General features: G+C 31.7%; 1 protein-coding gene across 1 annotated transcript; it reads right to left on the bottom strand.

Moving 5' to 3' along the window:
* Positions 1-1521: 1521 nt before the first annotated feature.
* LOC115881292 (cyclin-G-associated kinase) lies at positions 1522-23612 on the bottom strand. The gene is made up of 17 exons (XM_030898718.1): positions 23377-23612; positions 23260-23321; positions 23028-23202; positions 22708-22973; positions 22432-22654; positions 16187-16326; positions 16001-16129; positions 13532-13707; positions 11968-12117; positions 11760-11914; positions 9827-9995; positions 8905-9770; positions 8589-8852; positions 8363-8534; positions 6269-6482; positions 6052-6213; positions 1522-2457 (listed from the first exon to the last, which is right to left on the bottom strand). Exons 1-17 carry the CDS (start codon positions 23507-23509, stop codon positions 2347-2349), a joined length of 3567 nt encoding a protein of 1188 aa, XP_030754578.1. The 5' UTR covers positions 23510-23612; the 3' UTR covers positions 1522-2346.
* Between the last annotated feature and the right edge of the window lie 1309 nt (positions 23613-24921).

Raw genomic sequence — 24921 nt, 5'->3', positions numbered from 1 at the left:
CATAAATGTTATTATAAATATTTTCCAACTCAACCGACAACTGATTTTTTTTGTAAAATGGTCCTTATAGTATTTACTACATTTTTTATCTCTTGCCAAAAAAAAACGCCACAGTGCATACTTTTTGAGGAAAAAAATATTTTTCCGAAGGTGACTTTCAAAAAATGTTTTTTGCTATAGAGGCGAATAAAATCTATTAATGATCTAATAATCTAGTTAGCGAAGACATGTAATTTAATGTTAGTACCACAAATTATATTTGACAATAAGCTTAAGAAAATTAATAAATTTTAAATTAATTAACCTTCTAGTATATTTTTTGTGATGTCCTCTAACGGACAAACGAAGCACTTTTATATAGAGGTAAATTGTGTCCAATGAACTTTTTTGATTCAAAAAATACTCACTTGTTCTATGTCCACGGAATAGTGCAACTCGCTGTATATTTTGTAGGTTTGCTTTGGAAAAATAAATTCTCCAAAAATTTTTTCCTGAAAAAGTGTGCGATGTGGCTTTTTTACAAGAGACAAACAATTTAGTAAATACTAGAGAGACCATTTCAGAAAAATAAATCGGTCGTCGGTTCAGTTGGAAAATATTTATAGTAAAATTTATGTAGGAGTGGTAGTAGTTTTCACTCTTCCCGTATTTTTCTTGATTTTTGTAAAAGTCAAATGTTAAAGCACTTAGCAAAACATAGGCACCCCATATCTCATTCAAATCGGACTAAAGGTTCCTGAAATATCTTAAAAAATGTGTTTACTTTTTTAAAGTTTGATGCCCTCTAGCGGACAAACAAAACACTTTTATATAGAGGTAAATTGCGTCCAATGAACTTATTTTGATTCCAAAAATACGCAATAGTTCCATGCCCACGGAATATTGGGACACCCTGTACATTTAAATTAAAATTCATTTATTTGCGTTTTAACTTAAACAACACCCTCTATTACGATAATTCATCCAAGAGCTCTTCGCAAATATTATTTCTATAATAATATTGAGAAAGAAAAATATTTTTAAATTAAAGTTATATTACCTTGGTGAATTATCACGTTTAATTTCTTTAAAAAATCTAACAGTGCAAGTCTGACCACCAGAAACAAAAATAGTTTCTACGTCCCACTAGTCAACTGGCATACCCACCAATGTTGCCGTTTGCTGTCGCCTTATTTTATAAACGGTTTTAAGAACGGCGGAAAGGGAAGGTTGATTCTCACTATACCTTCCATATCAGCTCCCTTCCGTTTCCCTTCCGTTTACATAAAATATTATATCATGTAAATGAATAGGACAATGTACACTATCCGTTCCGTTTCCCTTCCGTTCCATATCCTTCCCTTCCATACATTTTTTTGGCGGACGGACTGAAGCGTATCGGAAACAGTGTTGTCAGGTTCTTACATTTGTACCAGCTCTGTTAAAATTTTGGTTAATTTTACCTTTTTCAAAAGATACAAATTTTTAAAATAAAACTTTCGTAATGACATAAATTGTACAATAAAAAGTATGGAACTGATACGGAACGGAAGCTTACGTATATTGTCAATACAATAAAAAATACGGAACGGGTATGGAATGGAAACGGAAGGTATAGTGAGAATCAACCCTAAAGCCTAGCTATAGCCAATTTCGCAAGCAGCTGTGGATTCATTGGTGAGGCCGTGGCTTCAGGATCGAGAGGTCCCAGGTTCGTGTCCCACAAGTATACAACTTTTTTATTTTTTTAGAGCTGTTTTTATTTTTTAAAAATACCTGTAAATATGTAATAGAAATAAAACACGCCGTACGCGTGATTTGATTGCTTTGTTTTGTATCAGGGGTAAGTTTTTTTTGTTTAGAATGCACGTGAAATACCCGATCGATTATCGTTCATATGCGGGCAGAACTGCGAAATTAAGGGACAGCAAACGGCAACATTGTTGGGTATGCAAGTTGACTAGTGGGACGTAAAAGCTAGTAGTAACAAATAACCTTCAAAGTTTAATGAAATAAATTTAAAATTATTTACATAATTTCTAAAAAAAATAAATTGAGTTCGTCACTTGGATGAACTACCCTGTACATGTCTGTGTAAATACATCTATAGTTAACGAAAACATTGCTTCTTAAATCCCTACTATCACCTAGAACCTAGATTGTGATTTCTTTTCAAATAAAAGTTCTATATTACATTATTATACATAAAACTATGTAAGTACCAAATGTTAAAAATTAAAAACGAATTAGTAACTTTCAAAAGAATCACGACCTTTGGCTCTAAAATACATTATAATGTTTTTTTGCAAGCACTTTAAACCTAAAGTAATGTCGAATGGAATGACTACATAACAAGTTCGATAAACTTTAACTATTAAACATATTCTGTTGGGACTTATCATTTTCAAAGTCACTCCAAGCATTGTTAAGTTCCATGAATATGAGTTTTGCGAGATTTTCATTTTCGGTTCCGACTTGCTGTAACAAAATTATAATTTAAATCAGTGATTATATCGTCGGTGAAATGTGATAAACTGATAACTCCATTATTCCTAATTTTAGAGGAGAGAAAAGAAACCGTACAAAAAAATATGTACACATGTAACAAGTATATTCATGCGTTAATATGATAAAAGGATACCAATAATATTTGTTGGGGAACAATCAAACTCAACATTTCGTTAAAAGAATTACGTAAAAACGATGTATTAAACGTATTATTTACTTAAAATCAAAAATGGAGTTAGCAGGTTATCACGTTTCACTGATGATATTTTCTATAGTAACAGAATTCATTTAAAATTTTGGCTATTCTTATTGTACTTTTTCGTTCTACGGGGATTCAAAAAACTGGGTTACAATACAATATAAGTACAATAATGGAATAATTCTCAAAAATCGAAATGTCTTCTGTGTCCTACCCACACAGAATTTAAACAATTAGACCATTAAACATTTATCAAAAATTGAAATGTCTTACATGTACTCAGAAATAAAAAAAAAATACCTCCCCGATAGTAAATGTAAATTATATAGAGACACACAGGGGTACTATCCTGAACCACAACCTGAACTAACAGAATTGTATGAGAGAGTGTTAACTGAGATAAATTAAGAAAAAATAAATAAAAATAATAGATATCACAGAAACTAAAAGAGCAAATCAACAAAAAATATCACATAAACATATTTGAAATTAATAAAATCGGAACGCGCTCGATTATTTCGGAACGTACTTGAAATTTTCTAAATAAAATGAACTGATCTCCGATACATCCCCACATAAAACGAATATTAGATAAATAACTACAACGTAACGTTAAACGATTGTTGTAAGACTATACTAAGGCCCGACAAAGGTTAGTTTTGGGACGAAATATCCGTATGTAAGAAGAGTACACTGCGTTTATAATGTTCTGAACAAAGAGAGAACGTCGCCAAACGTATCAAATAAACCGAGAAACTGTGCACATTGCTAAGAGACGTGGAAGGGGATAAATTTCTTTCATTTTTTTTTGATTCGTTGCGGTCGACCGATCGACCCAATACCCAATCAGTACTTAAAGTTCTAGGGATGGGTGTACATCACGCGTTCAGCTTCACGATTTAATTACGGCTAGCGATACTTTGTCTACTTGTTTACTTATAGTTGAGTCGTTGTAATTTTCCCTATAGCTTGTAAATTTTTAACTGCCAGTTAGAAACACTTGCTCTTTTGGTACAACTAAGTGGAATTGAGTTGGTGTTTGACAGTGGTCGCGCTATTAGAACTCTGAATTCAAAAATCGATATCTCGAAATCCATTAGACATTATTAATTGTAGTTTTCTTCAAAAACTTTCGCAATATTTCTGCTTATTTTCTTCGCAGACAGTATGTGAAAATCTTTATAAATAAAAAAGTTAGACGATTGCTAAAAATTGCTATGCACTAAAAGTATTTTTTAAAATTTTAAATGAAAAAAAAACAAGCTATCGAATTTTTCTTATTTAAACATCGTTCTTGAGTTATCGCGTGTTATCTGTTAAAAAGTTGAGTTTTCAAATTATGGCGATTACTGACGTTTTCTCGTTATAAAAAAATGGACACCCTAACGATATTCCATTTCATATTTAATTCCATTTCAGATGCTTAGAAATATATCTAATTATTTTATCTAGTTATATATACATATATTGCGGATATTTACGATATTCTTCGTCTCCCGCTTCTCAACTTCCACAGATTTCTGTCTGTCCAGCCTTCTTCCTGAAGGCCCCTTGAATTCATAGCTTCTATTCTGTTTTTTATCTAGTTACGTTTTAAAAAAAAAATCTTTTAAAAATAAGCGGTTTACGATCGTGATTTTACTTGATAGGGAAAGGCGTACCGGCGAAATGTGGCAACGCCGCAACAGTACACCGTCACATTTCTCTCACCCCGACTTAATAAGATCAGCGATCAAAATCGGCTTAATCATAGAACGTGTTGTAAAGTAAAGTAAAGTAAAGTTTATTTATCAAAAAAAAGTAAGTAAAAAAATAAAACTAAAGTTCCTGAAAAATAAGAAAATAAAAATAAATAAAGCTATTCCTTAGTTATACATTTTCTAATTTGATAAATAAACTAAGTTGCTCACCAAAGAAATAAATCTTGTCGGTGAGAAAACTATTTCCATTTAGCAATGAAGAAAATAAACAAGTATACAAACAGATAAGGGGGATAAAGAAATGACAAAGTTAATTTTTTTTTCTAGATCAGGATTTTTGTGTTAAAATAAGATTTTTTATTTCTAGCCAGGAATAAAGTCATGTTCGGGAATAGGATCTGAATTGGGTTATAATTATTTCTGTTTTATTCACTTAATTATAAGACTTTTTAAATTGCTTTTTTTACTTAAATAATTTATTTTTAGAAAAAAGTGTAGATATTAATTATCCATACTTTTTATTCGTAAGGGCATTGATTTTCTTTCTTCCCTGATTTAGTAGCCATATTTTTAATCTTGATTTGAATAGATTAATAGAATTTAGAGTTTTTATACTAGGTGGTAGCTCATTGTGTAAGTTTGAACTAATATATGTAAAATATCTTTGTGCTAATGAGGTATTGATCTTCGGGAGAGTACCTGTTAGAGTTTTTTGTCTGGTGTAATGCTCATGTTGGATGGATTCAAGGGTGTCTTTTTTCTTGTATTGCCTTAGGGCTATACTTTGCACGTATAGTTGTCTTATGTCAAAAATTTTGGATTCTTCAAACAATAAATCAGTTGGATATAATCGGTTTTTGTTATATATAACTTTTAGTATCCATTTTTGAATATTCTCTAATACTTTAACATGAACATCAAGTACACCACCCCAAACTATTATGCCATATGTTAAATGTGGCTGCACAAGCGCTAGATAAAGTGTCTTTAAATAGGGAATGTCAAAATAATATTTTAATTCTTTGAAATATAGTTGGTATGCTCATTCCACTTTAGATGAGAGTCTAACATGACGCCTAAGTACTTTATTTTAGACTTGGATTTTATTGAGATAGTAGTAGTTGCGTTTATTTGAATGAAGATTTCATTATACTCTGGAAGGGAGTCGCGGTAACACCCATAGGGCATGAAATAAGTTTTCTCAAAGTTAATGGTAAGGATATGGTTACTGTACCATTGAAAAATTTTTTGAAGATCAATTTCGACAATTCTTTTAAGTGTTTTCCAACTTTTTCCTCTGTAGATTATTGCAGAATCATCAGCAAAATATAATAGTTCCCCAGAAGAGACGATGTTGAACACATTATTTATATAAAGTATAAACAATATCGGGCCCAAAACGGTTCCCTGTGGAACCCCGTATTCAACCTCAGTCTCTGCACTTGTAGTTTCACCAATTTTTACGCTTTGGTTGTGAGGTCACATAAATAACTTTTAAACAGTTTGAGAGATGTGCCTCGTATACCAGAATTCTCAAGGATTTCTATTAATTTTCCATGATCCACCGTGTCGAATGCCTTGGCCTGGTTGATAGTAAAATATTTCTTTTCTCAAATTTAATATTTTTATGAGCAATCTTTAGTAAATACAAAAATATTATGTTACCTTATCAGGGTGAACTGCAAGACACGCTTTCCTGTACGCTTTCTTCACATCGGTACTCGAGACTAGTTGATGCATTTCACATTTATTCCATTTAGTGCCATCCCATAGAATAGTATGCATTGAGCACAACAAAGCTCTAATATTGTTCTTTTTTCCTTCTTTCTGTCAACACACATCACTATATAGATTTGAAACCCAGAATATATTGTATATTTACCCATTCCATAACTTTTAATTTTTCGGGATCCATATAAACAGCCATTTCTTCTTTTCTCATTGCATTTATCGTTCTAGGCATGTTATCTTTCTTAGCTGTAAAGGAATAACCTTGCGAACCTAGCAGATCGCCAAAAATGTCGTCACTTTTTGGTTTTACATTGGGATCTTCTTTATTGGAATTTGATTTGCTGCTCAACGGTTCAAAATGTACCCTAAAAATATATTTATTGTATCAATAACCAAAAACTTTGCAACAAATAGATTAATAGATTTTTTTATTACTGAGCAGTCAGAAATAAGTTTACGCGAAATCAATTCAGCCCAATAGGAAAACAAATGTTTTGAAATATGTCATTTGAAAGTGGGATTAGGGAATACCCCCATATTAGTTGTTATATATGAGATAGACAGTGTCGACAAGGTCTGGCTTTGGGTACCCATTTTCGTGTGTACGAAGAGTTTCCATTCAAAAAGCTCAGTACAATGAGATGTATTGAACAAAGAAAAAAAGCAAGTATTTTCCCAGGCGCCTAAAATCGCATCAGATTAAATGGTTATACAAGGTGAGTCTTAAATAAGTGCAAATATTTTCAGGGCTGGTAGATCTCGACAAAAGAAACATATTTCCTCTTTACCGTTTTTCACATAAATCTAAAATAAACGAGATATTTTACTGAAAATTTCCAAAAAAATAATTTTTTGCTAAAATTTTGAGAACCACTGGTTTTCAAAAAATTCCAAATTTTCAAAAAAAAAATTTCGCGAAAAAGAACTCATAATTGTGTTTCTGGGGTCGAAATATACTACCCCTAAAATATTTGCACTTATTTAAAATTCACCCTGTATAACACTTATCACTTTTCTCTCTCCTAATTAGAAGAGTGCCATAGCGATTCACTTCTGGAAATCTAAATACCGACCCAAAATTGTCTCTTGCCGATATGGTAAAGGCGCATATTTATGACCCTACAAAACTGAAATTCTTTCCCCATTTAACCGACTCTCTGTCTCCAGTAGTTTCCTATATATCAATAAAGAACATCATAGAAAACATATGCGCCTTTCGGATTTTTGAAAAAGTTCTTTTTTAAAAATTGTCCCTAATTTCATTATAATCTATTTTAGACAAACAGTTTTCAGATAAAAGTTGTAGATAATAACATCCTTAATGAAACTGTGTTCTCCGTTTTTTTCTAAAGCCATCATTTTTGACATATGATACACAAACATATTGTTGCGAAACCAGTCCCGCTTTAATATGACCTAGAAGAGCCTAGAAATTCGAGAACACAGTGGCTAAGAATTTCCACCACCGCCCAGAGCATTCTCCGTCGCACGCGTATATATATATATATATATACCGAGGCCGGTGCGCAAGGGACAGACGATAATAAACTACAGTGTGCTATGGTCGCGGCTACTTGCTTTTGCTCTAAATAAATACGGAAATACGGTAGATAAATAAGTTTGTAAATATAGTTATAAATAGTTCTTTAAGTAGTTTTAGCGTTGTTGTTTGTTACTTAGTGTAAAATAAATTGTGTTTAAATAAATTAGACTTTCTATCCACACGGAACCGATGAAAAACGTAACAATATTATGTTTTTTTTTTAAAGGAAACCATTGTTGGCCATGGCATGGGCCTCCTCGATCACCTGACCTATCCATTTTAGATTTTTTTAAGCGGTTTGGTTAACAACAAGGTTTACAAAAGAAGAATTAAGAGAGGCACTCGAAGAGGCAGTACAGGAGAAGTTTAACAAAGTCCAACCAGTCGTTCTGTGAGAAAAGCTAGTAGGTAATTTACTTTTAAAAAGAGGCATTTATGTACTCAAAACAATGGCGGATTTTTAAACATTTTTTAAAATAATTCAAAGTGTATGTAGTGATATTATTTTTTTATTTAAACAGCCGAAGTTTTTTTTTCGAAATATCTAGTAAGACATGAACTTTTTCAAAAATATGAAAAGCGCGTATTTATGACCCTACAAAACTGCAATTCTTTCCCCATTTAACCGACCCTCTATCTCCAGTAGTTGCCGAGATACCCATAGAGAACATCGTAGAAAACTCACCCTGCATAATAAATTACCTGTTATAATCTGGAGCTCCAGTTGACTTGTTATGATGTTGCGGTGTTGTGGAAGCTGACTGATTATAAGGAGTATTGGGAGCCTCATTTGGAGTTCTATTACCACTACCCGACGCAAGAGATGTTTGAGAAGTAACATTATGTAAACTGGATGTAGCGTCAGTCAAATTTCCTAAATAAATTAAAATATTTTGTATAAATTTGAATATAAACATAACGGACTTACCAAAATCGGCAAAGAAATCGTCATTCTGTCGCAAATTATCTTGTGAAACTGACGTTCCAGTTGTTTGTTTATTATTATTTGATGATTGCGGACTAGCACTTGAAAATCCATTCCAATTACCTAAAAGGTTTGTGCTATCTTGGGCAGCTCCTAAAGACCCAAAAGGATCAAACGTCTCACTTTTGGTACTAGATTTAGTAGGCTTGTTATTGTTATTCGATTGATTCGTGTTGAATGTTGAAAAATCATTTAATCGGCTATCATCTAAAACACATCCTTTAAGAAAAAAATATCATAAAAAAACATTACAACATGCCTAAACCGCTAAGGAGATCAAAATTCGAACTTGCTGAGTGTTTAATAACATTCTCTGTTGTAGAAGGTTTAGTATTTAAGTTAAGTAAGTCTACTTCTTCCTCAATTATTTTGATGTTTGATTCCGTCTCAATGATATCTATGTCATATTTTAGATTCTCTTTTTGCGGGACGTCTTTAACTTCTGGATGACTAGGTGAAGAAGCAAAACCAGGTTCTGCTATGGGTCTCTCAGGTCTAGGAGGACGTTGGACAGGTTTTCTGCTTGGTTTGCTTTTAAAATTATCTATCGTTTCATCTTTCTCTATTTGTGAAGTAAATAAAGTATCCATACTACGATCGGTTTGATCGGTCTGCCATGGCGCTGGCTGAGAGGGTCTTTTTTCAGTATCAGTCACAAAAATATTTAAGGTTATTGTAAAGCTTTGTTGAAAATGATCTTGGCCATCGGACAACTCGTCCAGGTCTGATTTTGAAAACCTGATTGACGTTTCTTCCTCTGGTATGTAGCCCGTATGAAATTGAATTTGGCAAATTTTGATTCCGGTTGCTTTACCTTGAGTCATAACTCCGCCAAAAACATTTCTAGCATGGTAAATAATAATACATACATCTCCGCAAACAGTGGTACTAATAGGAAGCAAACATTTTCCATCTGATATATTAAAAAGTCTCATTCTCTCGTAATCTTGAAGTGTAGACAACATACAACGATTTTCACTATAAATCTCTATGTACGGTCTACAACCATCTCTTACTTTAGTAAATAAAGGAACAGGTTGCATTTGAAGAGAAACTAATGTTACTGGATTATAATGAGGATACAAAGGCGGGTTTCTAACTATATCTGCTAGATAATAAAGATATCTACAAAATTATATTATACAAACCAAATAATGAATTGAATAAGTATTTAATTTTACCTCAGTTCTGAAGGCCTCATATCTGGGGGACATCTTTTGACAGCAAACATTTGTAAAGCGTCCTCTGGCACTTCATATAATCCAGCATAAATCATTAAAGCGCATACCAGAGTCGCTGAAACAGCCTTACCATCTGTACACTGTATTACTACCACGTTTCTACTGTCCCCTGAGAATAAATGCACTTATATTTATTAGATTACATAACAATTTACAATTAATATGTTTTATATAATTTTGTACAAGAGACAAAAAATGTAGTAAATACTAGAAGGGCCATTGTACGAAAAAAAATCATTCGTCGGAGGAGTTCTTAAGAGGTTCTCGGAGAATAATATTATTTCTACTAAAATTTATGTAGAGGTTTTCTTGATTTTTGTAAAAATGATATGTTAAAGGGCTTAGCAAAATATTAGATTATTTTTTTTTGAGTTCTATGTCTACGGAATATTGAGACACCCTGTATACCACACAATAAAAAGAACAACGCCAAAGATGGCTTGGAAATGAAGATTGCTGTCACTTTGTATGTAAAATAACAATTGTCACAGAATATAATATGATCGTTAGGTAAATATTTGACTAACCAAATGAACTACCATCAGTTATTTTTGCTCCTGTCACGAGAATCTGCTGCTATTGGATGAAAATTACAAATTTTTATTTTTCATTTATATAACTGAAAATCGGTACACTTATATAAAATTAAAAAAGAAACAACTCATAGAGTTTTACGCAATTCTGCCAGCAAACCCATTTTTAGCCATTTGTTACATTATTAACGCTAATTAAACGATTTTTTTATTTTTCATTTATATAGCTGAAAATCGGTACACTATATAAAATTAAAAAAGAAACAACTCATAAAGTTTTACGCAATTCTGTCAGCAAACTCATTTTTTAGCCAATTGTTACATTATTAACGCTAATTAAACCAATAGGAATTGGTTACAGTTCGTACATATTTCTGGGTTAATTTTATTTGGATATTAAAATGTCTGAAAATTGGATAATCGTTATAACTCTTTTTTAATAACTTTTTAAGATTTTTGTACCCCCATATTATTCTTAGCAGAAATACACAAAATTCGCATACATGAAAAATAAGATTGCTCAATCAAGACTTTTCAATAAAACTGTAAAAAATGGAAATCAGTAAAATGTAAAAAATGCAGCAGAATAATCTTCTCACCAACAGCTATTTCATTGAAGTATTTGAAGAATATGTATGAAAAAGTGTAGTTTGAAATGTTGAAAAAGTAATAAATTAATAAAAATTGACCCACCACTTGTGACAATCAACGCACTGAAAGAAGCTATAGGAACTGCCATCAAGGCTAAGCAGCAAGAGACGTGGTAACACCGTGAGGACTGCGCCACAACTCGAAGACTATGGCTACTGGTAGATAACAAAAGACAAAACAACTACTAGAACACAAAAAGAACCTAGTAGGCATAATTGTAAGTGTCGTCAGTGACGAAACTGTCCCACAGGTGTAAACCTCGTGAGTTGAAAAATTTCCAACGACGACTACTGCAGAGAATGTGGAGAGGAAGAAGAAACCATAGAGCACCTGCTGTGCCACTGTCCGGCACTGTAATACCGACGCGACGCTTTAAAACTTTAGGGTAAGGTTTTTTGGAGAGACTAGAGGAAGCAACAGCAGCCAACATCAGCGACATTGGGAACTTTGCAAAGAGCTGGAAGTGCTTTAACGCAAAGAAAGAATGAGAGGAAGGTTTGGTACAACAATACAGGGGTATCGCAATGAGTCCAAATCCTCCGAGTGAGGGATCAAACATGATCCCAAACCCATGCTAATAAATTAAATAAAAAAAATTACGCCTAAAAAATAGTTCTTTACCTATAAGAAATAGTTTTTTATGTGTAACAAATAGTTCGCTAACTGTTTTTTAATAGGAAAAAACCTACCTGCTATATATTGGTAAATATCTTCGCAAAGCTGATATACGGAATTAAGTAGTGGCGCCTTAAAATGTTCGGGATAAGCAAATGAACAATCTACAATTCTAGCCTGCCCAAACCTTGACTGAGATTGCTTGTTGGCTAGGTTATACACAGAGTATCTAAAAAATGCAATGTAATTAATTTCAAACTTACATTTTCATTTTTCTATCACCTGTAGTTAGGATGCCTCGAGTCTAAGAAGAGCCTCACATCTTCTATATGATTAGTTTTGTAAGCCGATTCTAACCCCTCAGAGGGGCATGGCATCACAATGATTCTTGAAGTTATATAATGTATGTCTAGATCTGTTCTTCCCATAGTCCTTAAAAAGATATTTATTTTATTTAAGTAAGACAACACATAAAATATATCCAAGAATGGTAAACTAATAGGATTGCTCATGCTCATCCTAATAAGACGTACGTTCGCCTCTTCCCGCTCTTCAGCTGACAGTTGTGACGTCAGCCGTAGTCCTCGACGGATTGTTTACTATTAAGGCTGTGTATACGTTTGTGTAATTTTTGTCGATTTTAATTGTGAAAAAGGTGTTTTTAAAGTTTTTCAGAGCTATAGAGTGTATTTGTATTGTTTATTAATTATTTTAAAGCAAAATATGGAAGCAGTCTAAACGAATTCCCGCAAAAGGTGATGCTAGCGGAAACTGAAAAAAATGTTAAAAATATCAAATTGAATAGTTCCATATTACATATTATATTTTTTATGTAAATAAAACCCCTTATCATTCTTTTCTCGTACTATTATGGATAGTTAAAAATGTTGATAATGTAGGATCATCAAATCATATGAGAATTGATATTGTATTCCTTAGTGGAATTTGTAGTATTTGTTATAAGGAATATAGTTACCATGTATGTACCATGTATTACTAGACCCAATGTTGCTTAATTTAATTTAATTCTAATGTAATTTATTTTAATTTAATGCCAGAAGCACATACATAGATGTTCGGTTGGTTCGTTTGATCAATTATTGTGATAATTGGAGTAAGATTTGAAATAACTTATAGGCAGCTTAACAGGCAGTAACATTGTTAGAAATAAGTAAAAAAATTGCATATGTGGTTACGTAATAATTTTTTATGCCTTTTTGGTACCCCTTTAGTGCCAATTTATGCACATTTGCAAACGTTTAATGTTCAATTTTAGTAAAAATATAAAGCAAAACACTCATTAAACACATTATAGGTTGCAGTATAGAAAATTAACTATAAATCGTATTAAATACTCGGATAATGTATTTTTAAGAACAGCAGTTCCTGCACCTCCTTTTGCAGGTATCTTTTTTAGAGCGCTTCCATATTTTGCTTTAAAATAATTAATAAACAATATCGTAGGCACTTAGTCATAATCCACAACACAAAATGAAAGTATTTATACACTCCATAGCTCAGAAAAACTTTCAAAACACCCTTTTCACGATTAAAATCGACAAAATAATTAACTCATACGTATGAATGGTAAACAATCCGTCGAGCGCTACAACTGACGTTACAACGCGAGGAGTTTTCGCATGCACATGACAGACACCTTCGGCTGAATGAGCAGTCCTATTATGTTAATTGTTCTTGAAGTATATCCAACGAGTCAGGGAAGATTATGACAGATGACATTCAAAAAATGACAGAAAATACAATTTGCTTCTGAATCGAAATTGAATTTTGACACAACTGTCATTGTCAGGGATCCTCCCGTTGGACAGCCTATATTATCACTTACTGCTGCACTGTGGCCATTACTTTTGAACTTGTATCTTTGAGATTTTTTAAAAAACTACCGGCGCCACCCTTAAGAGAAGAAAATAAACCGGCTTGCTTAGGCTCTTGTTGACGTGAAGAAGTTTGAGGTTGTGCAGAAGAACTTTTCTGATTATGTACTATATTATTCTGATTACTCTGAAAAATGATTAGTATTAGATACGAAGTTGGTCAATCTAAATCAGTGGTCTATATTGTAATGTGTCGAGCCCCGTTTACATACATAACGTTTAAACTTGCCAGTCTTAGCTTTTTTTGTTGGAGAAGGGAAGGCGATTTACAGCCGAGGTGTGGGGTTCGATGCGACAATACGATACCCGTAGTTGGCATTGGCCACCGCATAAAGCTTGATTTTCATGCATCCGTTGTCCGACGATACGATGATACGATATTAATTTTATTTTTTATTTTATTGGTTGAATTTAAAGACTTCAATTGGTTAGAAACGGTTAATCAATCGAAGCCTTTAAATTCAACCAATAAAATTAATATCGTATCATCATCGTATCGTCGGACAACAGATACATGAAAATCAAGCTTAATACCCACTAAACCCCTCTCCTATTCTATGTGTGGACGTCCAATCGCCGTGTGGCATACGGATGCATCCACTCCTACCTATACTTATCGCTCCATAGACATTTACAGATCTACCACGTCTTGAGGCAACCACTTCGTCCACTTCAGTAAGGATATCGAGACACAACGGGTCCTGCCAGAGGCCCTGTGATGGCTTCCGTCATTTGTAAGTGCCGCATGTCAAGTAGTATGTGCCCAGCATCCTCCACATAGCTACAAGCTCCGCAGCGGGGAGAGGAAAACACAGGCTACAGGCAGCAAACGTACCAAGTCCACTCAGAAACTGTACCAAGCAGTACGTCAGTTTCCCGTGTACTACGGTACTAGAACTGGACTAAATAACTGTTGATTTATTAATGGCCAAAACTTTGCCGCAATACTTTTCGAAATACTTTCTTAGTTGATTTGTTTTTTTTTGTGGAAAATCCGGCAATAATGCATATAAGAAAAGTATCAGCCCAGTTTTTGTCTCTTTTTAATATGTTTGAATTTCCATTAGGGTATCTCCATCATGATCTTATATGTTGAAATCCAGACACACCGATTTAGGATGACAAGGTGTATACAGTGTAACAGATAAAGTCTGCATTATATAGGGTAATATATTTTATATCCCAATTTAAATGAAAGTTGACTTAGTAAAATTGGCTTATTGTTAGTTTCTGCTTTGAATTAGACTTTATTTATATTATTAAAAACGGTATAATAAAAGATATCCTCATTTACTTCAGCACTTCTGTATCTGTCAGATTTGACACTTAAAAAAAATAATTGCAAAAAACGGGGTTATTGCATTTGAAATAGAATTTATTCGAAGTTTTTATGCAAAATAAATATGTAAAATAGACCAGCAATTTTTGATACCCCTGTATACATTTAAGGAAGCAATCAAATTTCTCAGTAAAGTTTATTACTCGGCATTAAAAGTCAGCACAAGAATTAATTCTGAAAAGTAATGTACAGGGTGTTGACAGTCTTTTTTATGAGAGTATGCATAATGCATATTTAATTAAAATAACTTTGTTGCACATCATAATACGACCACCAGCAAACTCCATAAGACAACGCATGGTGTCATTGATGACGTGCATCAAAGTTGTTTCAATTTCCCTTATCTCAAAAACTGAAGCTTGTAAAAATATTTAACCCATATAATAAATTCTTTATATTATACAGGGTGTCCCAGAAATAAGTGCAAGTATTTTAAGGGGTGGTAGATCTTGATAAAAGAAACATATTTTCCCTTTATGATTTTTCAAATAAGTCCAAAATAATGGAGTTATTTTACTTTGAAAATTTCCAAAAAAAAATATTTTTTACTCAAATTTTGAGAACCACTGGATCTTTTCTGGAGTTTCTTTCTTGTAAATTTAATATACTACCTATGTAGTCATATTATCAACAAATTATGTTCTATTCAGAGTAAAAATGATTTTTTGTGGCTCGCCCGTATGACAAACGTACGACGTACAGCCTCAACACAAAAAGTGTCATTTTTACTCTTAATAAAACAATACACTATTGTTTCTACATCTTTCCGTTTTTGTATAATTAACCGAGGCGAATGATGTGCCCCATCCGGTATAAAATTAAAAGACATATAATAGTTTTTCCAAATTCGGCCAAGAATCCAATTTTTTAATCATTTATTTTTTAAACGTTGTAAACACGTAAAAAATATTTGACGGGAATGGGCGGTTAAAATTTTTATGAGATTTTTAGTCCAATTCAAAAGCAAAAACGAACGCCAAGTCAAATTTCGCCTAAAGCAATAAATAAAAAATTCCCATATGATGAGAACTCTATTTGTGACACTGAATGTGTCCAATTGACAATTAAGCTTTATATTTACAGGTGGTGGTGGTCTTTCAGGCTTTGGAACATTGGAAATATGTTCTGAGATCGGTCTTTGAGTAGGTCTTGGTGGTGGAACTTTTTCTGTAGCTACAGAAGAATTATTAACTCCAACATTTTCTTTTCCCTATTTAAAAAAATAAAATAAAACATTGTAAATTTCATAATTATTAGTCTTTATTACCTGTTCATCCATTGTTGATGCTGTTTTAAAAGGTAATGAACCTTTCAAATCATATGAATTTGTTTCTGCAATAGCTGCTAATCTCTCTAAAATACCCGATATTGACAATCTTTGTTCAGGATTTGGTTGAAAACAACCCTCTAAAATGTAATTAATATTATATATTGCTACGTATACAGGGTGTTTCTGTGTTCTGAGGCAGCTCAATATCAAATGTCCTAATTAAGATTTTCGATCCAATATATTTTACATAATACGGAGGCAATGGAGAGCACATTTTAAAAATAGCATAAGATAGAAAAAACGTCAACAGAGTTGTCTCGGAAATGAATGTAATTTTATACAGGGTCGCTGTAGCGTATGGAAACGGTCGATTATTAGGTAAAATATAGGAGGTACTGCAAAAAGTTAAATACAAAAGTTATAGGTTTTTTAAATATCTATTAGCGAGTAATAAATTTAAGTATACAGGGTCGGTCATAAAGTTGTGGCACATAAAAGTTTCATTTTTATAAATAGAACCCCCTATATATTACTGCATATTTTAATTCTTCCTTCAATTCTAAGCAAAAATGGAAATACACACAAATGTACCTCAAACCAACCGTTTCCGAGTTATTGACTTTTGAAAATATCACTTAAACAATTTGATTGAATTAATTTCGATATGTTCAGTTTCATTTAACGATGCCATTCTGTCCTAAAACGTCAATATTTGAATAAAAATTGGTGTCTGGGACACCAATGAAAAATTGGATACGCCTTCTACTTGTAGAGGGCACCACCTACATATGTTTTAACTAGTTTGAAGACTAATAACTTTTCGTCCGTACCTGTATAAAACTACTGAATAAAAAAATACATATTTACGACGTTTTTTCTGTTAAAAAAATATCTCTTGGTAAAAATCGCTACGAGTAATGGTTCTCGAGATATTTTGAATCTAAATCATCAACACCTGTCATCATTGACATAAATTAAACATGTTGACATAGTTATCAGACTGAAATCATAAATTTGAAATGTCTTTGCGCCAAAATTTCAACAGAAACTGTTTTATCATCTTTTTTGAAGTAAAAATGATGACTAATTTAAAAAATAAAAAGTTCCCACATTTATCATTTTAGTCAAATAACTATCTGCTCAACATGTTTATTTTTTGTCAATAATGACATGTATTGACTATTTTCATTCTAAATATCTTGAGATTGGTTACTCGTAGCGATTTTTACCAAGAGACCTTTTTTTCCGTAAAAAAACTATACATGTATGTACGGACGAAAAGTTATACTACTCTTCAAAGCAGTTAAAAAATATGTAGATGGCGCCCTCTACAAATAGAAGTCATATTAACTTCAAAATCAAATTTTTCATGTTAAAAAACTCCCATATACCAATTATCATCCAAATATTGACGTTGTTTCAGAAATTATTTAGAAAAAATCGAAATAAAAATAAAACTTCTACACCCTGTATCTCCCAAACTAAGCATTTTAGGACATATATTTATACAATTTTTTTTCATATTTTTATCTGCAGAATTTGCTCCCAAAGTTACCGGAATACAGTTCAGACCACCCTGTATATTATGACATTATGGTATTGTTTGTATGGAAATTTTATAGCAAATTCAGTGAACAAATATATATCAAATATATTTGAATCACCTTGTACCGTCATTCATTTTAATTTGTCCCATTTTTAAAAGGCTGTAAAATATTTATTTTTCGAGTTAAAAGGTCGAGTAAAAAAAGAAATTGTAGTGTTTTTCGTTAAGTTTTATGCCGTTAAAAATTGTATAAACTGTCAAATGTCAAAATTATTGACATAACTTACTTTTTTTTAAATGGTACACCCTATATAATATTAAATATTTAAAGACTTTTTTTCTGATTATGAAAATATGCCACACTTGCCCTTTCTTTTCGTTAGTTTAGCGCAAATTCGTATAAATATGATTAAAATTATAATTTTACCCGCGTTTATTATTTTGCTTCCAAGAATTGTAATGGTTATAGTTCTATTATGATTTAGAAAATTTCCTGGTTTGTAAACTCAGAACATTTTAGTAAATGACTCAAATCTACAGGGTCCGGCAATAGTGCGTCGGGCATCTGTAGCTCCTAGAATAAAAAAACTTGAGAATTTTGTTTAACCCTTAACTGGTCCGGCGCGCGGCGTCGTCTGACAGACTACGCCAAATAATTAACTCATTCTTATTAATTTTTGGGACCGCCCACACGATTGGCGTTCCAGCTAATCCTTCCCCTCTCGGTCAATGACTGATAGCCATATTTATGCCCAAACTGGATTAGTTTTTTAGAAGTTCTGGCAGAAATAACTTAAGTCGTAGTCTCTCAGACGACGCCGGACCGTTTGTGTAAGATTTTGTGTGTGACAAAATTTTGTAAAATATAGCCGGGCCTTCGAAAAGAGTGCGTTTAGGAGACTCTAGTTAAGAAGAAACTCTTTTAAAATGATATTATGATGAAGATTGTGACAGTGACAGTATGACAATCTGCCAGACAAATGCGTTTGACAATGTCAAATATTCCACGAGAAATATGCTTTATAATTGGTAGAATACTTGCAATTCCTGTATAACCAGAACACGCCTACGGAGATATTCTTATCCTAGAGTTCTTATACTAGTTAAAGACAATGTTTTGTCTTAGTTAATTATTTTTAATGTCTATAATGTACGAATCCATTGTGTAAAACATGTTCAGGAAAACACAATGAACTTTGACACATACTGTAACTAAAACCTTTTTCTTTAACTCTAGTTTTATAACTTTTTTTTATATATTATAGTATTAAAAACTTATTTCTATATTGTAATGACTGTTAGGAATTTGGTTTTATTTTCTAAAGCTTAGTAAAAACCTATACGTTTTTTTTTTCAAATTTATATGTACGTTATTTTATTTTGTACTATATTTTCTTTAAAGTTTATATTAATTGAACCCATTTTTGTCTAGATTAGTTTAATAATACATAATATAATGTATAATGAAATAAAAATTTGTTATTTTTTAGTTTTTGTGTGTTTTTTTACTTTTTAGAAGGCGTAGTCCTACAGACTACGCCGGACCGTTTATGTTACATATCTATTACCGGACCAGTTAAGGGTTAAGTGCAGACCTAAAGTATGTACCAGGATGTATTTCCGGGAAATATTTCAACTTCTATAGGGTGGCTCAAAAAAGTGTGAGTGGATCTGGATGATTTTTTTTAAATGGAACACCCTGTATATTATTACATTTTTGGCTTTCTTTCAGATCATTTTACATAATCCTAAGATATGAGTAACTCTATTTCGATAGTTTTAGAGATATTAAAAAATAAATCAAAAATATATATTTTTCAACCATTCTTAAAAAAATATTAAAAATACAAGAACTGTTCTCAAATCAAAACTATATTAGATATTTACTTTAGATGATCTGTTCTTACTTTGATTATAAATATGGTAATCGTAAATCATACAGGATGTTCAATATTTTACGCCAAACTTTCAAAAATATAAAATACTTTTTCTTAATTTTTTTAAACGGAACACCCTGTATATTATTTTTTTATTCGGTGAAGAATTAAACAATGAACATTTTTTGTATTTAAAGTATTTCAAAATTTTTAATAGTTTTCCGGATACACGCAGTATTATTTCATATGGCGCTTTCAATGGTAAAATACGCGAGAAACATTATTGAGTGGCTTTGATAAAAATTTACTGTGGAAAATGCCATATGAAATACAAAACCGGGAATATCTGCGAAACCGTTAAAAATTATGAAATACTTTAAATGCAAAAAACGTTCATTTTTTAATTCTCCATCTATTGAAAAAACAATATACAGGGAGGGTGTTCCGTTTAAAAAAACAAAGGAAAATTATTTTATATTTCAGAAAGTTTGGCGTAGAATTTTGAACATCCTGTATGATTTACGATTGTCATATTTATAGCAAAGTAAGTACAGACAATCTAAAGTAAATATCTAATATAGTTTTGATTTCAGGACAGTTCTTTTATTATTAATAATTTTTTTAAGAAAGGCTGAAAAATATATAATTTTTATTTATTTATTAATATCTCAGAAATTATCGAAATATAATTACTCATGTCTTAAGATTATGTAAAGTGATCTGAAAGGAAGCCAAAAATGCAATAATATACAGGGTGTTCCATTTAAAAAATCATCCCGATCCACTCACACTTTTTTGAGCCACTCTATGGAAGTTCAAATATTTTCCTGAAATACATCCTAGTACATACTTTAGGTTTGCACTTAAACAAAATTCCGAAGTTTTTTATTCTAGGAGCGACAGATGCCGGACGCACTATTGCCGGACCCTGTAGAAGCAACAAATTTATTGAAAAATGAGATGGAAAATAAAGATGGAGATAAATCCAATTTACGAATAGCAAACAATTTGAAAAAATGAAAACTATGGTGGCAAGTGTGGCATATTTTCGTAATCAGAAAAAAAGTATTTTTAAATATTAAATGAGGGTGTACCATTTAAAAAAAAGTAAATTATGTTAATAATTTTGACATTTGACAGTTTATACAATTTTTGACTCAACGGCATAAAACTTAACGAAAAACTCTACAATTTCTTTTTTCACTCAACTTTTTAACTCAAAAAATAAATATTTTAGAGCCTTTTAAAAGTGGGACAAATTAAAATGAAAGCACTGTACAGGGTGGGTCAAATTGGACGCTTTTGAAGGGAAACACCCTTTTCTATAGGAGATAGGCAAAAACTAATATCGGTGTCCGGAGCTTAATTTTCATCAAAAACATAATGGTGAAACCGCACATGGATATCTGTTACTGTTTCGGAGTTACGGGGTGTTTATCAAAAATATGCATTTTTAAAAAATCGCTGTAACTTTTTTGCTATGGAAAATTTTGTATTTTTATGAATACATTTCCAAAGCACCTTTTTACGTAGAATTTAATGGTTTAAGTATATTTTTTTTAAATTAATAATTTAAGAATTATCAACAGAAAATTTGATTTTTTATATGGGACACCCTGTATATTTTTAATTTATTGAAAAGAATTTAAAATTGCCTTTCCAAAAATACAACACACTTGATATTTTGCTCGATTCCTCTTCGAGATATAGAGTATATAAAAATTCGCCCGCTTTAAATAAGTAGGCTTTGAACGACACCAGCTGTAATGCAAAAAAATTCTAGCTGTGAGCATCAATTAAAACGAAAAAAATATTTGCAATGAGAAATGCAGAATTTTATAACAATTTAAAATATATTTAACCAACATCAACACATTTAAACTATAATCTAATAACAATAAAAATAAATAGCAAACAAAGACATGAGATTTTGCTACAGGTATTCGACATATCGATCGTCTTCTGTTATGGACAGACGGGGCAGTTTCTGAACATTTCTCGCGGAATTCATTTAACTCAGTGCGGGTGAAACTGGGGTAAAAGATACCCTCTTATAACTGCTAAGTATTTCTAATTCTTGTCTAGATTATAGAGAAGAATAAGGAACCTTTATTCTTCCGCAAATATATCCATAGGATTAGATCCATGGGCACTAAGTCAGGCGGCCTCGACGGCCAACGGCCGGGATCTTGGTTAGCTATTCAATTATTCTTGAAATTGACTGCAAAAATATGCTGATAACTTCAGCGTTCAGAGGCGGTGCGTCGTCTTGCTGGAAAAATATGTTTTCGAGTTCCATTAAGGGCATATCATCAATAAGGGGTCCAAAGCCTACTATTTAAAAGTGGCGAACTTTTAAAAATTCTGTATTTCGAAGGGGATTATAACAAAATATCAAGTGTGCTATATTTTTGGAAAGGTAATTTTAAATTCTTTTCAGTTAATTAAAAATATAAAGGGTGTCCCAAATAAAAAATCAATTTTTCTGTTGATAACTCTTAAATTATTAATTTAAAAAATATACTTAAACACCCTGTAACTCCGAAACGGTAATAGATATTGATGTGCGGTTTTCACCATCATGTTTTTGATGAAAATTGAGCTCCAGACACCGATATTAGTTTTCGTCTATCTCCTATAGAAAAGGGTGTTTCCATTTAAAAGCGTCGAATTTGACCCACCCTGTACATATAATTAAAAAAAAAAAATTAAAAGTGTATGGTAAAAAGAGTGGAGTAAAAATATCAAATTAGAAACTGGATATGGAGCTTTTTCAAAACTTTCAGTCACTCTGTATTCTTTGATTAAATATAGCATACTAATAATATCATGAAAACACGCATATTTTGGATCAGGTGGCAGTACATAATTTGCATTAATTATTCGTAATTTTGCACTATCTTCATAGGGATGTCTCATATAACATAAGGTATACAGTATGCAACCCAACGCCCAAATATCAACTGCAGCTCCAATAAAATAATTATTCCACGTATCTACCATTTCTGGTGCTCGATACATTGGTGTTGTAAAGTGTGCCAACTAAAAAAACAGTTTATTAAAGTATTTTCATTTTAAATACCACAAATTTATACAGTATCTTCCAAACTAGAGTGCTGGTTGGCTGACCAGGTGAGATCTGGTTGAAAAACATCAACAGTAGCAGATCCAAAATCGCAGAGTTTTATTGTACCTTCTGAACTAATAAGTAGATTTTCTATTTTCAAATCGCGATGTATAATAGAAGGTGTTTGAGAATGCATATGAGCAACTGCACGACATGTTTGGTACAATATCTTTGTAATGATCTCCGCACTAAAAGCTGTTGTTCGTGACTGAAGAATATCAACTAAGGATCCACCTAAAAATTGTTTACATGAAAGTAATGCTTCAAAATTACACTAGGAATAACTACCAGGACATAACTCTGTAACAAGTAAAAATTCTGACTGGCCATGATTCGTTTGAGACTTATCAACAAATGAAGCAGATAAATATTGCACTATGTGTGGGTGACCCGAAATTTTCTTAAGGATATTAATTTCACGTATAACATTTTTTTTAGTGTCCTCATCAGCTGCCAGGAGTCTCTAAAATTTTCAAATGTAATATGATACATGTTCTGAATAGTTATAACACAAAATTACTTTTAAAGCATAATCTTTTCCTGTAGCTACATCCTGTGCAACATATACAATTGCAAAACCACCTAAAAGTGAGAAATTAGCAAAAGAATAATGAATCAATACACAAAAGACCAAAACCTTCAGCTATAACTTTTTTAATTTTTAACTTTACATTGGATATTTCGACTACTTGCCCCACAAAACTGTTTTCACTTTGATTCGTGATAGGTCCGCTGAAATATTCGAAAGCACTTTTAAATAAATCACTCATTTTTCAATAAAATAAACAATGTATTAAAACTTTTATTTTCTTTTCCACCTATTTGCCAATGTCAAGTTGTCAAAAATTCATACTTTGACAATGACATTTACATGACATAAAAATATTTTGTGACATGACACTGACACAGTACACAGTGTTGCAAACATTATAAGAAAAAACCAGGAAAAAACATAAATTTAAAGATAATTCAAAAATAGGATTATGATGAAAATCATTTTAAATTTTTTAAATATTTTTATCCTTTGTAATAACTACTACTGTACTACTCTTGAAAATGATAATCCTAATCCTCAAATCGGAAGAAAAATACCTTTTACGGTAGATTCCTTTTAATACAGGTTGATGTCATCATGGATGACGTCAGGCAAATGCGCGTTTCGCGAAAGTTGTTTCTTATTTATAAAAAATCATTATTTAAAATAGATTTATATTTTACTTATATTTTACTAATAGAATATAATTATAGAAGATTGTACGTCAATTATATGTATACTCATACGTTTTGTTAAATTACATTTCAATAAACGCTTTCTTACTATTCAATTCATTGAAAAAAATATTATACATTTTCCAGTTGCGGCTTTTTTTGGCGCATTCACCATTTTGTCAACATTTTTTAAATTATTTGAAAAATTATTGGTGTGTTCACCATTTTGTCAATATTTTTTGTTATTATTTATACACTAATACCCTTGTTTAGGCTAATACCTATAATATTTTTCATTTAGTTTGGGCTAAAACGCATTACGTAAAAAGAGATACAACCAGTTTTCGATAAACACATAATTTTGCATTCCAGTGAAAATATAATTAAATTTAAATTAAATATAATAAACATTATATACAGTGTCCACCATAAAGTTGGATCCATATGGACGTTTTTTTTATATTAGAGTTTAAAAAAAAATCGTTCTGAATGGTTTTCGAATCTCCACTAAAGACGTTTTTAATTTTTTCATAATGTTGTTTAATTTCCAAAGGGCTTATTTCAATTAATATCTTTAATAACTCCTTAAAATTTCCTCTGTATCATTGAGTCAATCCTTTCATCGTGCCTACGAAAAGGCAACTCTTGCTTGCTTACATATAAGACTGCTTGGATAACTACCCGTACACAAAGTCTATTTAAACGAACATTTTCCTTAAAATTAAGCTTACGAGTATAGAGTCTCGCGTTTTTTTTTCTAAAGCATCGGCAATTGTATTTTGATTTTTTTTAATTTCTTAGCATTAACTGACATTTTAAATGTTCTGCAGAATCCCCGTGTTTATGCCAATTAAAATAAAAAAACCAGGAAGACTTAAATTTAGTATTATAAGATTTACCACTTTTTCTTATTTCTTTTTTGCAATTTATGGTTAAAGATTCAGTTGGTCTTCCTTGAGATAAAACATCCCTC

Source organism: Sitophilus oryzae, unplaced genomic scaffold (genome assembly GCF_002938485.1).
Source record: "Sitophilus oryzae breed Bouriz unplaced genomic scaffold, Soryzae_2.0 scaffold_1712_pilon_pilon, whole genome shotgun sequence".
NCBI lineage: Eukaryota > Metazoa > Arthropoda > Insecta > Coleoptera > Curculionidae > Sitophilus > Sitophilus oryzae.
This window is presented reverse-complemented; position numbering and strand designations above follow the sequence as displayed.